General features: G+C 49.2%; 1 protein-coding gene across 3 annotated transcripts in view; it reads right to left on the bottom strand.

The window, feature by feature from the left end:
* ITM2C (integral membrane protein 2C) overlaps window positions 1–16425 on the bottom strand; it is a 36153-nt gene that overhangs the window by 9317 nt on the left and 10411 nt on the right. For 2 of the 3 annotated variants that reach the window (XM_057377453.1, XM_057377451.1), the window contains one exon: window positions 199–336. In XM_057377453.1, the coding sequence (XP_057233436.1) occupies window positions 199–336 (138 nt within the window). Of the gene's footprint in view, window positions 1–198; window positions 337–13385; window positions 13534–16425 lie in introns of those variants that run through there. The other variant, XM_057377450.1, reaches the window with a different exon arrangement.

Genomic DNA, 16425 nt, shown 5'->3' with positions numbered 1-16425 from the left:
GGTTTCTGTTAGTCCCTTCCTGGCATTGGGGATGGAGATCAGCCTGAGCCTATTCAAGAAATGACTGGTCTGCAGCACCCAGTGACCTGGCTCCTGAGTTACCACAGCACAGGACAACAAAACCCAGCAGCACCTCTTTCAGAGGTGGTCGGGCTGCTGGGGCTGACGAGCCAGGGGTGCTTCCCAAGCCCCTCCTACCTGGGTGATGAAGAAGTATCTGTAGACGTACATGGAGGCAAAGACCAGGCCCAGCAGCAGCACCAGGAGGCCCATGGTCAGGTAGCAGACGCCGCTGAGCGATGCCCTGCGGCCCTGGGGCACAGGGACCGGCTCCTCCTGTGGGACAAGGAACAGGGACACTGTCACCTGCAGCYCCAGGGAGTGGCACCTGCTGCTGCATGCAAAGGGTTCCTGCTGTGCAGGGAGGAGGGCAGGCACTGCCCGCCAAAGATACTTCACACCTGGCAACAGTAAAACACTCCTTGTGTTCTGCCTTCCTTACCCCAGATACATATCTATAAAATATATACATTATAGACATACGTATTAATATGTATTGAAAAAACCCATGTGCGTGTGTGAACACACACAGACACATGTATAYTCAGCTTCACACCAACTGCTCAGAACAAAGACAAGCTTTGTTTCAGTGAGTGATAAAATTGACCAAAAAGCCCATAAATAAATAAAATCAGGAACTAAGAGTTCCTGRATACTGAAGGTAACAGCATTTATTTATTTATACTCAAATATTTTTGTTGAAATGCTGCCACTCTTGGCAGAATGTCTCATTGGAAATTTTTGTGGTGGGAATTACTTGTCCCAGAGAGGTACCTTCTGGCCCTGCTGGGGTGAGCTGACACAAACAAGATGCACTGATCTCAATTTCATTTTCAGGCACATTCCAGCACAGGTCCCAGGAATATGGACAGAGCATCAAAAGAAAATGTACCTGTCCTTTTCAGAATGCTGCCCAATCTATACAGACAGCAGCCAGCTCACCTTGTCACAGCCCTGGAAACAGAGGGCAGTGCAAAGGCAGGGTTACCTCCTGGACACAGCTCATCCCAACCTATGATGCTCTTGTTTTTACTACCAAAATAACCCTTCAMAATGTTAAGCAGGAGGATGTAAGGCCTTTCAGAAGCAGATGAAAGAAGCTGGTTCAGAGATGCCCCAGTTTCCACACAGCAGAGCTGAAAGCTGCCCTCAGCTGAGCAGGCAGGCAGGGGAGAGAGGCACCAGGGAGGGCTCTTGCAGWTTAACTCCCTCTGTGCAGCAGTGATCTGATGTGTTTGATTAGACAGACACTCTCACACCTAACTGGAGGCTGCTGCAAACAGGASGAACAGGCTGAAGAGCAAACAAAAGCCTCTCATTTCTAAGGTTCATCACTTCTTAAAGGAAGAGATGTTTCTCCAGGGTAACGTGGCCAAAACCCCCAGGGTGGTGCTGGTGCTGAAGCCCCAACAGGAGATGCCCCAGTGCCCCTGCCCAGTAGAGCTTGCAGCAAACATCCCTTTCCCCTTTCCCTACCCTGGAGCAGCCCTTGTGAGAGCAGMAGTTCAGTGCCTGGCTTGGAGGCACATTCCTGTCCCAGCATCACTGAGGCACTGGTGGGGACCCTCCTGCTCCCCCTGCACCTGAGCTCCAYGGAGATGCAGAACAGGGCAGAGCCAGGAGCCCGCAGCCCCTCTCCCMCCTGCTCCACTGCAGCCAACGGGGACTCCTCCACACACTGACTTTTTCATTCCCAGCCACATTCAGCCTGATAACTGCCAAGACCAAATTGTTTTGGGGGAGCTACAATTCCAGCACACCTCCAGGAGAAATTAATCTACATTTATTTCTCCCTCATCCCAGCTGCTGRAAGACCCACAGCACCTCTATTCACTGCCAGTTCCCTGCACTGAAGTATCACTGCAATCAGTTTGCTGCTGCTCCTCCAGCAAATAAAGGGATGAGCAAGCTGAAAAAYAGCACATTTTTCCTCTCCTTCTGCAGACAATGGACAGCAACTCTGACAAGCCACAAAGAACAGAAAAAAAACCCATCACATTACTAGAGGAAGTTTAAAGGCTCTCTGACATGAACTGCCAGGACAGGAAAGTCATGCTGGATGTCAAGTGTTTCACAAAAACAGCTTTCCCCAGATACTTGTCATCAGAGAGGGARTGCAGACAGTGGGGGTGAAGAGGAAGGAAAAGATCTCCTGACACTGAAGCAAGGCTGAGAAAATGTTTAATGCTCTGCAAGTGAACCGTATCCAAAAGGTGCCAGGTTGCCGTGACGGTTAATGCACTGCTCACTTCCGCGGTGAGCTGMGAGTGCTAACTCCAGGGAGGACTTGGAGAGGCTTCATAAGGACACAGCAGCTCCAAGGGCAAAAAAAAATACTCCAACTAAAAGAAAAGCTGTGTTTGAAGAATGGTAGGGAGGGGGAAATAACCCCTCAGTGGTTTGTTACTTGCTAGGGCAGCTCTGTCTTTGTACGACCAAAGAGACAGCGAGACATCCCAATTCTCACTGCCAAAGGAGATGAGTTCTGCTCCCTACAARACATTACAAGTTCTTAAACACTCGGGGAAAAAACCCCAAACAAACCCTCAGATTCTGAGGAAGGAAAGAAAAGAATCAACAGTAATCATTCTGATGGAGCARAAATTAAGGCAATGAGGTTAAAAATGCAGCTGGCTAGGGCAAGTGGAACAGTTAACATGGTCCAGCAAAATAGTGCACAAAAATCACCAGGAAAAACCTCASTAAAAACATGTGTCTCCATCCCCCAGCTCAGCAGATGAAAAGGCCAACAGCCTTTCTCCCTCTGAATAAATGACATTTTAAAAGCAATTATGTCAGTCTGCACCTCGGCTTCAGGCTGGAGGTGTCCCCAGTGCTGAGAGCCCGTGGATGGAGCAGTGCACAACCCACTTTAACAACACTTCACCCAGGATAACCATTCATCAGCCTGGAAAAATCCAAGAAGCTTGGTCCACAGGCTGCTGCCCTGCTCAAACTGCCATGCACCTCCCTTCCCACAGGACCCCACTCCCTGCAGTAGAATTATTTAAAAACCAGGGTACTTTAAAAACCAGGAAATCCATCRCAGCTGATTTCCATCTGTCCTGACTTTGGAACACCTGGCTCCCCAGCAAGGGGAGAATCAGACTCAGCATCAGGGTTTTCCTGAAGAGCAGATCATGCCTTCAAGATGTGCATTTCCAAAGGACAAAAATCAAAATATTAACACACAAAAATCCTGTACATTCACCAGATATTTAACACTATTCTAGAAGTCATTAACCAGACACACTGTTTGCAACAAGTCACCCTACTAATTTTCTGCCTTGATCTAGACTGGGTTTTTTTTGGCCAAGAGGAATGGGACAGGCTGGGGTTAAACCTGTCCCTGGGCAGAGGCAGGGACAAATATTTCAGCGGAGTAAATATGTTTTCCTCTTTTGACTGTTTTAAATACAATATTCCAAGAGCTGGATATATTTTTGACAGAACATAAGGCCCTTCCTCCCCTCCATGGGCTGTGCAGAGGACAAACACTCATTTGCCTCTCCGTGAATGAACAGATGGAAAACAGCAGCAGTGGCAGAAGGGTGCCATGTCCACGGTGCAGGCACTGCAGATGTGCAYGGGGAAGGATGCACAGACAGAGGCACAGCTCTGCCGAGGATCCCACTGCCATTTCAGRGCAGGGAAACACTGCCACTCCATGCAGTGATCCTTTCTTTGCTCCATTTTTCTTGGCACTGCCACCTTGCTGACCATCCAGAAAGGGCTGGGCCAACCCCCTTTCCAGTGGACAATTTCAGAAGAGGCAGTGGGCAGAGCTCCTTACGCTGTGAAAGCCAAGAGGAAGCCACAGCTTGCTCTTCCCCTGCATGGGCAATGGCTGAAAAAGCACCCATTTGTCAAGAAAAGCACCTGCACACCATTTTCCCCCTGGCATTGCCCTGCTAATCCTTCATTCCTCTGGGAAGAGTCAGAGGCAGCAGCACACACAAGCCTGAGCTATCAGACATGCTGACTCTGCTCCAGTTTGCAGGCACGACTGCTTTCAGCAGCAGACAGGATATTGGAATATAAAAAGGAATTCCTTTCCTTGGATTAGACGGGCTCTTCACTGTGACTCAGTGCCCTGCTGGCTCATGGGGCCAGCACAGGAACAGGGAACAGGCAGCAAATACCCAGATGGGAAAAGATGCAGGGATGACACAGACATGGGGTAGAGGAGGCTTGACAGTAGCCTGAGGAGTGGGGAAAAACCCTAATTCAGTCTTTGTGGGTTTTGTTTGGGATTTCAGGTCTGCTGAGGACATGACAAAAATAGCTGATGCCCGGTTATCCCTAACTGGTGCTGAATGGTTAAGAAACAATTCTACAAGAGGGTGGGGGATAGAAACCTGGCTGGGCACAGTGTCTGGTCCAGGTTTGGAAATCAAGTTCAAAGGCCACAGTGAGTGAGAGAAGGGAAATGCCCCAGGCACTGACTGCTGAGCAAACCCCCCCAGCAGCACAGCACTGACCCTCTGGACACACAGCAATTGGAGGAGCTGCTCACAAGAGCCATACCCACTGAGGTGCTGCCTTTGGACTTTCTCCTTAATACAGCAGAAGGTTTTAAAAATAGAAATGTGACATTATTGCTCTTTCATCACCCATGTCTTGCTGAAGATGACAGAAGTGAGAAAATTAAAAGGTGTCATGTCATGCCCTGATCCCTTCCTGAGTTGCACACTGCCTCGGCTCAGCTCGTGGCCCTTTCCTGCTTCTTCTGCTTTAGAAACAGCCCTGAGTCCTCCACAAATCATTTTCCCTGCATTTCTGAAACACACAGGTTTGAAATCTTTCACTTTAGGTGTAGCAGAGCCTGACAAACAGRGGACACAGATTGGCAAGTGTCTAAATATACACCCCCAACAGGAAAAGAAGCGTGGGGTGACTAAAAATAGTAGATGTGATTTCAATGAGTGACAAGTGAGGAGAGAAATGCAATGCAAAGGGATGCAGTTTGGAGAGCAGTGCCAYCTAAAATATGTCATTGCTCTCTGGGACACTGTTCAAGGGAGCATCAGCCTGAGCTCTCAACATTTGATGCACTGACATAAGTGCAGACACTGCCATGGCTTCCTCAAAGGATGACAGCTCCAAACTTAAGAAACCCTCATCAGAACAAGCTAACTTACTGTTTGCTCATTTCTGGTAACCAAATGCCAATATGGACTATGGGAAAAGGAAAAAAAAAATCAGTTCAAGGTCTCTAGCTCCTGCACATATTCACAGCAAAATCAGTTACTGCTTTACAAAACCTAAGCACTTGCAATAGTGGCACCTCCACTGAWTTTAACTGGAAAAACCCCACAGCTGATTGCTGGAAAGCTGCAGTGCTGCCACAGAGAGAGAAAACATCACAGAAGGGGTRAGCTGGAATGGCCTGAGCTCTCCTCTGATGTGATGGCTTGGCTTTAGTGTCACCTCCTGGGACACTGACCCCACGCCTGCACCAAGAGCCTGCTCTTTCTGCCCGAGCTCATCCATCACCCACTGGCAGCACYCCTACACCTGCAGGTGCTGGGCACTGCTGGCACCCTGCCACTGCCCTGCTCCAGGAAAAGCACTGGAGGGTTTGTGGGATAAACTGTAAGGGGAAGAAATCCAGASCTGCCTCCCAAAGACTCAGGAATTCTGATACAGGGGAGCTCCGTGCTGGAGAGCCCCCAGGGATGGCCAGAATGAGATGGGGTGGCCAGGCTGAGCTCCAGGATGGAGCTGTTGCCAAGCTCTGGAGAAGGGAGGTGAGAGACTACACACTGGGGTAAGGCAGATGAAGGAAGACAAGAAGAGGGAGAGGAACAGAGAGAGAGAAAATATCACAGCAAAGGCATCCTGGCATCCATCAAAGCACCCCCGACTCTCCAAAGAAGGCTCCTGTGCCAGATGAAGAAAAAATGAGTCCTGTCCTCAAAAGAAGTAATGCTTGGAGAGAGAGAGGAAGCAACATGAGGAGAATACCAGGTGAGCCCACGGGGGAAGAGTGCCTGAGCAGCTGCCCTGGCTGAGAGGGGTCAGTGCTCTCACGAGCAATGAGAGGACTCTCAATGAGCCCACACATGGAGGAGAGTCCTTCCAGGCTGAAGAGCATTTCTGATGCTCTAGGTCACAAAAGGAAACATGTGCATGCATAGACACAGAGGAACACATACACACACACATATATATTTATATATATGTATGGCACACAGTTTCCATGGCAACCAAAGTCCCTGCACACAGTCCTTGAGCAGCRCTTGCACCGGCCATGCAACAGCATTTGCACAGAGAACACAACTGATGACTTCTGGACTCAAAGATGCCTGGAAGCAAAAAAAAAAGAAAAATACCATAACCCCAAACCAAGCCTGTAATTAAGAGACTATCACAGCTGAAGGCAAAAAAAGTTGCAATAAATGAATCTAATCACACCTTCAAGTGACACCACAGCACGTGACTAGGCAACAAAGCCACCTGCCTCAGGAGTCACTTCACAGTGCTGGGAATTAGAATATCAAAAACAACCACTGCCTAATTAAAACCCCCAGCTTTGTTGCTATACGACAAAGACAGCAGGATGTTAAAAATGCRGCCTAGCATGTGGGAGCTCCTAAGCATTCAGTGATCATATCTTCCTTCTCCCTCATCAGCAAGAGAGATRTAAATCCCCCTCTTTTCTCCTTTTTTCATCCCTTTCTGGAACTAAGGGGCTGTTTCTCCTCCCTCTTTGCACAGGGGGTGAGGAATTAATTTCCTTTTCTTTTTTTTTTTGTTTGTTTTTTTTGGCACAGACACAACAACTTCCAGCTGGAATAATTCCAGCCTCCCTCTCCTTTTTCCCCGGAGTACAACCATTCAGAGCATTAGCAGAGCCAACAAAGCCCCTTGTAAAAACAAGACTATTCTTACCAGGCTCACAGCTGAAGCCCTGAGCATCATGTTGAACAGAGAGGCAGACAGAGAGAAAATAAACAGCTGTGATAAAGAGGCAAAAAATTTTCCCAACCTGGGCTTTTAACAGCCTGACTGCCAAAATACTGATTCTGATAAACACAGCCTGATTTCGAGGCCACTCACTGCAACAAGGGGGAAAATCAGTCCCTGCCACAGAGYAGCTCCAACACCACAGCTAAAAGGGTCTGGAGCACCTGGGCAGATCTCACCTGGGAGAGGCAGGAGCCAGCACAGCCATGCAAAGGCCATGGGTTGTTTGGGGTTTTTTTGCAAAAAGCTCCCTGGAGTGGGAGGTGGCAYGAAAAGAATGGGAATTTTCCCCAGGAGAAGAATGGAGGTGAAGCTCTGGCACTGGGTCTCAGAACCTCTCTAGAGTGATGAAAGGCAAAAGGCAGCTCAAGCAAGAGCAAAGCAGAGCAGCTGCTCTGGGAATAGGGGAAGCTCTTAAACGGAGAGGTTGGCAAATTTAAAGAGAGACTTGACTCAAAGGAAAAGACATTTGCAGGTGGGCAGACACCTGACTCCTTAAAAGACCTCTCACAAATGCCAAAAATATTCCAGAACACTGAGAAACTGAGGTAAGGAAATGCCAACAGCCTTCAGCTTGCTCTTGGTGTAGCTGAGTCTTCCTTCTCCCAGGTGAAGGGAAGAGAAGCTGCTACCAAAACCAGTCAGTTTGCTTCTCCCATCATGCATGGTTTGGAAGGAGCAAGCCATGAGCCTGTGTCCCCACCAAAGTGCTGAGCTGTCCCTTGGCGTGACAGCAGGACACACACCCCTTTTCCCAGACTACAASTGGTAAAACAAACCCACCCACCAACCCATGCCAGTGGCCCAGGGAGACCTGGGCACAAGCCAAGAGAGATAGAGGCTGATTTTGCAAGAGGTGTGAAGGATTGAGCGCTGTGTCAACATATTTGAAAGCAGAAAATGTGACAGGCAAAAGACATCAAAAGATTTCACACGGTATCACGTGAAGTTTTTCACTRCTGGTGAAAAAAATGCCTTTGATGTTAATGAAGCAGCAGAGCAGAGGAACAGCCRGGCACAGGACTCACTGGGCACTGCCACTGGGCTCTAACCACTGCTTCCCCCAAGAGCTCCATGYTGGAGAGCTTTTGGGTGTGTACCATTCAAAATTACAGCACCCACCTCTGAGCTTCCACAGTCAAGGAAGGCAGAGATGGTCAAATTGGCCATTCTGCATCTCAAAAAGAGCAAGCCAAGCACTGCTGATCTGGCAAAAGAAGCCATCACTGTCCCTCATCACTCTTCCTCTACACGTGACTGATTCCCAAAAAGCTGGAAGAAAGGACACAGCCATGCCCAAGGTGCCMAGGAGCAGAAAACGTCCTGCCTTCTGCTGGCTCTGCAGACAAGAGACAGTCACAGCCAGAAACCTGCACCGTTCACTCCCAGCAGAGTCCAGCCTCTCCTGGGGGTCAAGTTCAATCAAGGAACCAGCCTTCAGGTTACAGCATTTGTTTCTTCCYTGAAAATCAGGACTTACGGAGTGTCACACCATAAAATGAAGTCACTGCTCCCTTTTGGAGCACTGACAAGCRATTCTCTCTTCTCCCAGCAACAGCATAGGAAAACTCTGACAATCAATCCTACACTTGAAAATTCACCACAAAGAATTGGTGTCTAGTTTAACAACAGCAAGAGAGAGAGGAGGCAAATTTACCCTTCTCTTTGTTGTTCAAACTGACTTCAAAGGTAGGGCACGGCAGTAAGGATGACAATTCAGAAAAGCAAGTGCAGAGAGATGAGTTAAAAACCCAACACCCTCACACTGTCCTCCMTCAAATGGTAACACTGGCATTAAAAAGAACCCCAAAACATTCCTGGGTCCCCAGACATCACTTGGAAGAAAATACTCCTTTACAAGTGAAAATGCCTTTGCCTCTGGTAATGAGCAAACACTTGGTAGCACAAAATCAGGAATTGCAGAGCGGTGCACAAGGACACCTGATCCTCCATCTCTCCAGACCTGGATGCAGTGCTCTGCTGGATCCCCTCCTCTGGGCAGCCATACACAGCTGCCAGGTCACCCTTCCTGCACAGCCAGCGAGCAGCAGGAGCCACAACAGGGTGAGAAGTGTTCTGCTCATCCCTACAGAGCCCAGGGCTCCTCCAGCAGCACACAGCGGGCTCCTGTCCTGACATGGGACCTGCAGCATTCACACACTAAGGCTGTGCAGCAGAGCTTCTATCCCATACTTACTTTTGGTTCATTTACACCCTTTGAAATTCTTACTTTTAAAGGTATGTCTTGGTTTTCTGTAGCTCTGTATGAAACCCCACCAAAACTGCTGCGCCCAAAGCAGGTTCTTCCCACATGAAGAGCTCCTACATGAAAAGCTGTGCAGGCTCCAGCTCTCCCCCAGCTTTGGGAGAACACACACCTCTAGACACGTATCTCCAGTTCCTCTGTCTCCAGCTCTTCAGTCTACATCTCTTTGGTGAAAGACAGATATGTTTCAAAATTCAGTAGCATTTATAACTTTTCTGCTTGGAAAAGACATTCTCTGTCCTAATCCCTCTGCCAGTTTTAGCAAGATCCTTTGTCATGCTCAGCTGGAATATCAAATATTCATGTCCAGAGTCCAGTAAGATACTGAAGTCTCGTATTTCACTACAGCAGATCCTGCAAGGGTCCAGAGACACGTTTTTTTTTCCAATTCAGACTTTTTCCTCTGCTTGCAAGGTATTCCCAAACCACAGAGAACCCAAATGACAATGCTCCTTTTTAAGCTGACARCTCCATACAGGCCACAAAAAGAAGTCATCACTTCAGCCCACATGGATATAGGAGGGTTGGGCAAAGAGCAGGAATAASCTTCTATTGTAAGAGGCGGCTTCTTAAAATGAGGATCTACCATATTCAGATCCCTAAGTCTGAGCACAGTGAGAACCCCCACAGCTCGAGAGCAGCCTGGACTGAAGCCTGCGAACATGTCAATAAGCAGAATCAATCCTCACTGCTGCCAGTGAGTTTTCCCCCCGCCCTCCCTGAATTTACAGCTTGCTTTGTGAAAAAAACCTCTTTAAACGACTTTTCCTCACATCCCCTTCCGTTGCCATCTGTCTCCCACCTCACAATATTCTGCAAAGAAGTGGCTCACAAAACCCAGCAYTGCATTGGCCCAGCAGCTTCCATAGGTTGGTGTGGCTCTGCTTTATGTGCCCRAAGAGCCACTGCTCCTCCAGCTGCCCCATGAGTGGGAACCCAGCTCTGGAGCATCACTGCTCAAGGTGCACTGAACCCCTGAGAAGGCCAGAAGTGGCACTGCTGCTTGTCCTCCTTGGCCTGTGAAGACCTTCTCCACCACCAGCCAGATGTGAGCAGACACTGTGCAGCCTTTCCCAGAGGCAGGACAATAGGTTTGTGKGAAAGCAGCCCCTGGATCACACAGATGTGTCCCCCCGGGCAGTGCCTGCACCCCAGTGCTGGCTGTAGGGCACGATCCCCCAAGCCAGGGGCACCGAGATGGGCACAGCCCAAAGCCCACCAGGGACAGAGTGAGGGCTGAGAGCCACCTCTGCCCTCCAATACTCATTTGCACCTGGAGAAGCAGAAGATTTTAATAAAGCCCCTTCTCCTCTCACTCTTGCGATGTCTCTGCCAAATAATGAGCAAGTATTAGAGGGGTGCACAAGGGATCAAAAAAACCTCAAACCACATTCTGGCTGGAGAGCTCCAGCCATCAGTTTTACTTGGTTCTTGTKGATTTCAACATCCATCACAATCACGAGGAGCGTATTTCCCAGTGCAGTTAAGGACACAGCATATATATTTAGTTCCATTTCAGACTGTAAATATGGAGTTCAATTAAAACTCACTAAATACTATTTTGCACCTGAAAAATATTTCCCAGTGAATACAACGGATTATTTTACTGGCTGCATAACCTYGAACTGCCTCCTGCTCAAGGCTGCTACATCCCCACAGCTCCTACCAATGACAAGACTGTTTCTTCTATAAGCTCTTAAAATGTTGTAACAGTCTCAAAATTACGTGGATTTTTCTGACAGAAGTTTAAATTGCATATTCTTTCCRATTCAAACCGAGCTGTGCAGGGGAGAAACAAGGCTCAGCACATGCAAGCTTGCTGTCATGACTCCTTCACCTACTACTTTTCAGGACACACTAGCATCACAGACATCTTCCTGCCTGCTGCATCTTTGCATTCACCAAACACCTGCCAAAATTCACAGGCTGCGGAAGCTGAATCATTTCCCAGCRCTGGCTCCTATCACTGGGATTGAAGTTATGAGATCAAAGAGGAAAGGAATGCAGAACATCTTGTTTGCATGTCACCAATACCATTTTGCTGCAAGGCAGCTAGAGAAAGACACACACAGACAGAAATTATTGGCAGCATGGCAAGAAAGCCTGGCTATGGAAAGACCAACCCCACAAGTTGGATGTTTCACAAAGCAGCRCATCCTCTTGGATCAGCTAAACCCAAGCACACAAAAAAATCCACTGTCATAATCTGAAAACCATCAGCAGGAGAAGGCCACCTGATGACAGTGGATGTGCTCCYTGGACATCCTCAAGCTGCACAGACTCACTGTAACCCACTCCGGTCCTTATTTCATGGGGCTTATGTTCTTACACRTCTGTCTGCTGGAGTCAAGAGACTGTTTAAGAGTCTTTGTTCTAAATTCACATTTTTAAGTTCCTTTGTAGCTCACAAAGGTGGGCTTAAAACAGCACCACCTTGCCTCCCAGGAGTCAGAGAAAAGCCCAAGGCAACGCAAAACCCCCAAATTTATTATTTGTTACCTAAGCCAATTTCATTCATCTGGCAGGACCTGAATCGGAGCAATTTTGATTGTTGGGATCTGCCACCACTAATGACAGAAGTAAGCTTCTGTTATTTTGCTTTATTACTTTTTAATCTCCTTTCCTCACAATGCTCATCAGAAGGAGATGGATCCTGCCTGAACTCACGCAGGATGAACAGAACTGAGCTCCTGGCTGTGGAAAGCTGTTTTAATGGCAGGATGAGCTGCAAGTCCAGTGTGATAGTCAACTTCCAGGCTTAGACTGTTTAAATCAGAGGCAGGAACAAAACTAGCACCTGAGTTTGTAATTAGGAAATACAGTCAGGAAATCACTGAGAGGTCACAATTGCCACATTCCCCCTGGTCTCTGYAGAGCTCCTCAGTGTTAGATGAACAGATGCACTCACGACAGACTGAGCACACTCAGACCCTGGCAGTGCAGCCCAGAGCTGCGAGCACATCGTGCGTGATGGGAGAGATCATCACGGAGTGTGTGACTCCCTGAACTCTGCAGAACAGGGCAGCCTCCTGAATCCCTGCTGCAGAGTTCTCCAGGGCAGGAACGATCTGCACTGCTGCAGGAACGGAGCAAAACCACAGCTCCCCCATCGTTCTTTGAGGGAGAGATATTAGGGCTCAGTAAATGATCAGAGCACATGCACAGCCCCTCGAGGGATTTATGAGGAATACAGAAATGCCGTTTAGGACTGCTCCTCTGAAATGGCAGTACTGTAACAAGGCAGACTCGATGCCATGGTCCAGGTCTACCTCAGGACAGCACCCTGACACTACACAGTGGTATTCACCCAGCAGGTCCATCCTCACAGCAGGGCAGGCGAGTGGGGGTTCTCCAGCACCCAAGASTTCAGAAACACCCAAATGCTGCCAAACACCACAGTGCCCACTTCAGCTTCTGCCCTSGAGAGGGGCACTGGCCGTACCACCYCTGACACASGCCCATCACTGTCCCACAGTGCCTGGTCATGGCTCACACAGCCCGGGAGGGACACACACAACTCTACCCCAGCCTCAGCCACGGCTGCATCTGCTAAGGATGTCCCAGTGCCTTAATTTCATTCCCCTTGTGCCTGAATGGATCCCAACCTCTGCAGGCGTGAGCACTTGTTACCCATCACCTGAGGCCAGCAGAGCAACTCAGCACCACCGTGTCAGCTCCATCCACACAGCACCGACAGAGCTGTGTGCTCTTAGCCCTCATTCTCATCTTGCTCCAGCACCATCTGCTTCGCTCCTCTTGCCTCTTCCCCATGCCAACCCKAAGCCTTCGGAGATGGAAGGATTTGAAACACACCCATGACCAATCCCAAATTACACTCCCGCTGGCTAAACCACCCAAAGGGATGAGTTCTGCTGCCACCGTCTGTGCCGGACATTCAGTCCCGTGCCCAGGGACGGCTGCTCCTCGCCACGGAGCCACTACCCTGCCCCCTCCCCTCCCCACTTCTCCAAACTTCGGGAGCCCACGAAGCCATCGGTAAAGCCGGACACTTGTGCCGGTGCCGGTCCGAAGCAGCCGCACAGCACACGCACCCCTCGGCTCCCGCCGCCCCTGCCCCCGCCCCACTCACGGCGCCCGGGGGCAGCAGCACCGCGCCCGCCGCCCCATCGCCCCCCGCCGCCTTCTCCTTCTCCTTGTCCGGCTTGAGCGCCGCGGGCGGCTGCTGGACGCCGATCTTCACCATGGCCCCGCTCCGCCGCCGCCGCCGCCGCGCCGCCGGTGCACCGCCCCGGGGAGGAGCCGCGCCGCGCCCGCCCCCGGCACCCGCGCTGCCCCCGCCGCACCGAGCCCCGGCCGCCGTGCCACCGGACGGGCCTGGGGCCGAAGAGCCGCCCGCGGGCACCGGGCTGCCCGCAGCACCCCCGGCACGGCCTCGGTCCGCGCTTGGACCGGCTGCGGGTGCGGGACACGGAGCGGGCGCGGCGGGAACGCCGGCTGGGTGCGGCACTGCTGCCAGCGGGGCAGCGAGGGGAACAAAACAAAATAAACCAAAACTGATCAACTCCCCAGCCTGAGGATGTATCAGCGTGCAGCCGATGTACACACAGAGCAAGGGTTACTTGCGGAAAACTGGGAAAACCCAGCTGCTGTTCGCTTCAAGGCCACAGAACAGAACCCGCGGAGAAACAGAGAGCACTCAGGTGGCCTTTCCCCCAGGATCAGCTCTGGGCAGCAGAACAGATGGATTGCCTCCATCGTGGGGACAGTGATCCAGAAAATGCCCTGTCTGCCAGAAACAGAGTGTGGCATGCAGAAGGGAATTTGTGGGGGTTGATTTGTGCCACCGGATGATGGCTGGGGAGCAGCAGAGAGCACAGCAAGGAGTAAAGAACACATGTTGACAGTTTTGTTAAGGTAACAAAATGGGAAAAAAAACCCCCAAACATTAACAAAACCCCCTCTGCCAGCTACAGGTAGTAAGGAAAGTAGGGAAATGTCAGTGGACAAACACAGCAATACTCTTACATTGATTTGGTCCACTTAAACATAGTATTTATTTATAATAGTTGTTATGAGCATTTTCTTTCGATCCAGAAGGGTTCATTATGTACTGAGTGCTTTACATCATGTTTCGAACTAACCCATTGATAAATTAGTGCTAAATTTTATTTGTAAAGGGCATCCTTGGCAGGGATTCAACATTGACTCACAGCAACAATTGCTAATAGTGCTGACTTACCATTGTTCAGTATCTGGAGCTGTCTGGTCCTCCCAGCATCCCACCCTGTGGCTGAAAGTTACATGGGGATTGCAAGTTTTATCTCACACAGAGATAAGGGGCTGCATTTCCACAACAGCCTCTAATTTCAGGAGCTCAAACTGAGACAAGGTTGTCCTGAGTTGATGGAAATGGGAGTGCTTATACTCAGATCCAAACACCTCACACTCAACATGCAAACCAGGAGACAACTCCCCTGACTACAGCTGTAAGGTAAATGCTAACTCTTCCAATAATTTATCATAAAGGACATATAGCCCTAGAGTAAGGAARTGTCCAGAGCAGGGCAGAAATCCTTGTGTCCCAGCCCTCTCAATGCACCGGGTCATCCTGCTTTCTACCCCTTCAGCACTCTCGGGGCACAGACTGGGCCCTGCCTTCTTTTTAGGTTGTTTAGTTATGCTCTTCCTCAGGGACAGCTTTCTCTCTGTTAGCTCCTCTGCCTCCAGCTCAGTGATCCACTGAGCAGCTCTTGTCACRGAGAAGAAACCTAAAGCCAGGATACAGCTGAGGAAAAGTGATACGACATCTTACATSTGATAAAACCAGAGAAAGCCTGACATTAAAATCTTCTGTTTAAATGGAAAATTTAAACTAAGCTGGATTTTTTTCTTTCCATTTATTTCAAATGTGACTCTACCCTGCACCCTAGTTGGTCAGTCTGCGGAACTGGTGGGACAAGTCTGTGGTCAGGAGAGTAAAGGATCCTCATATTTAGGTCATTTGGGACAGATACTGAGAGAAATAAGCCCAAGGCTCCTGATGTTCCCCAGGACTCCTGACAGAACTCATGTATTGATTTTCTCAGAGGTGAATAAATGGAAAGGCAGCATCACACCACGCCAAGCCAGCAGCACAGCACCTGGCAGCAGTGACAGTGGCCCTGCCCCTTCTTGCATAAGGTGCTGGCCTGTCAACTGCTGAATCAACCTGGGTCTTCTCCAGAGCACAAGTGATTTCCTGGTGTAACTGGGGAGTAGTATTGATCAAATATGTGAGACTGACATCATTTAGGTGTTGGGGGAGTCCCCTGTCCCCAGCTCGGGCCAGCCTGGCWCTCTCCAGCTGGAAGCCTCACCTGGCAGCCCACTGCCCATCCTGGCTGCTGGTTCTGCACCTCCTGCCCAGCACAGCTTCAACTGCAGCACCCTGAACAATGTGAACTGGGCYCCAAAAGGACACTCAGAGTAAGAACTGCTCCCAGGGAGGGCACAAAACCTGCAGGATGCTGTTAATGTTCACATGCATTAAAAAAATCCTTTAATTTTTTATTATTTTTATAAATGGTAATATGCACAAATGCCTCAAACAATCTACAAGTTGACAGTATTTGTGAACATAGCTGGAATAATGGAATATTACTTCTACTGTACCATAAAAAAAATTCAGGATTGACAAGGCAAGTTATTCTCAGCATGACAATGAATGCAAAACAAGTAAAGGAAAACATCCAAATAATCATAAAATGGGTCAACACTAAGGGTCTAAACTGTTAAGTATCTTTCCTCATTTAACATTCCTGGATTGGGTATCAGTCACAGCTACATTGTTCTGTGGCATCCCCAGATTTCAATTACATCCCTGGATAAAAATGGCTTTGCAGGCATTATGAAAAATCACCCAAATCATCACAGGCTGAGATTCAGACTCAAACATTTCTCAATAAGAAAACTCCTCCAGCTACAGGCCCTTCAATCAGGGGCTTAGAGGATAAACACTGMCAGTGAACTCAACGTTTCGAACACAGCTCAGAACTGTGTCTCTTGCCCTGCAGTGGAGAAGTGACATGCTGCTTACAGAACATCTCGCTCAAAGCTACTGTCTTTTCTATTTTTAAGCAAAGCAGGTTTCTATTTAAAACTGCCACCTTACCGACTTCCTTAAAGCCATC

This window comes from Malurus melanocephalus, unplaced genomic scaffold (genome assembly GCF_030028575.1).
Source record: "Malurus melanocephalus ecotype Western Australia unplaced genomic scaffold, MMel_1.1 scaffold_317, whole genome shotgun sequence".
In the NCBI taxonomy this organism is placed as follows: Eukaryota; Metazoa; Chordata; class Aves; order Passeriformes; family Maluridae; genus Malurus; species Malurus melanocephalus.
This window is presented reverse-complemented; position numbering and strand designations above follow the sequence as displayed.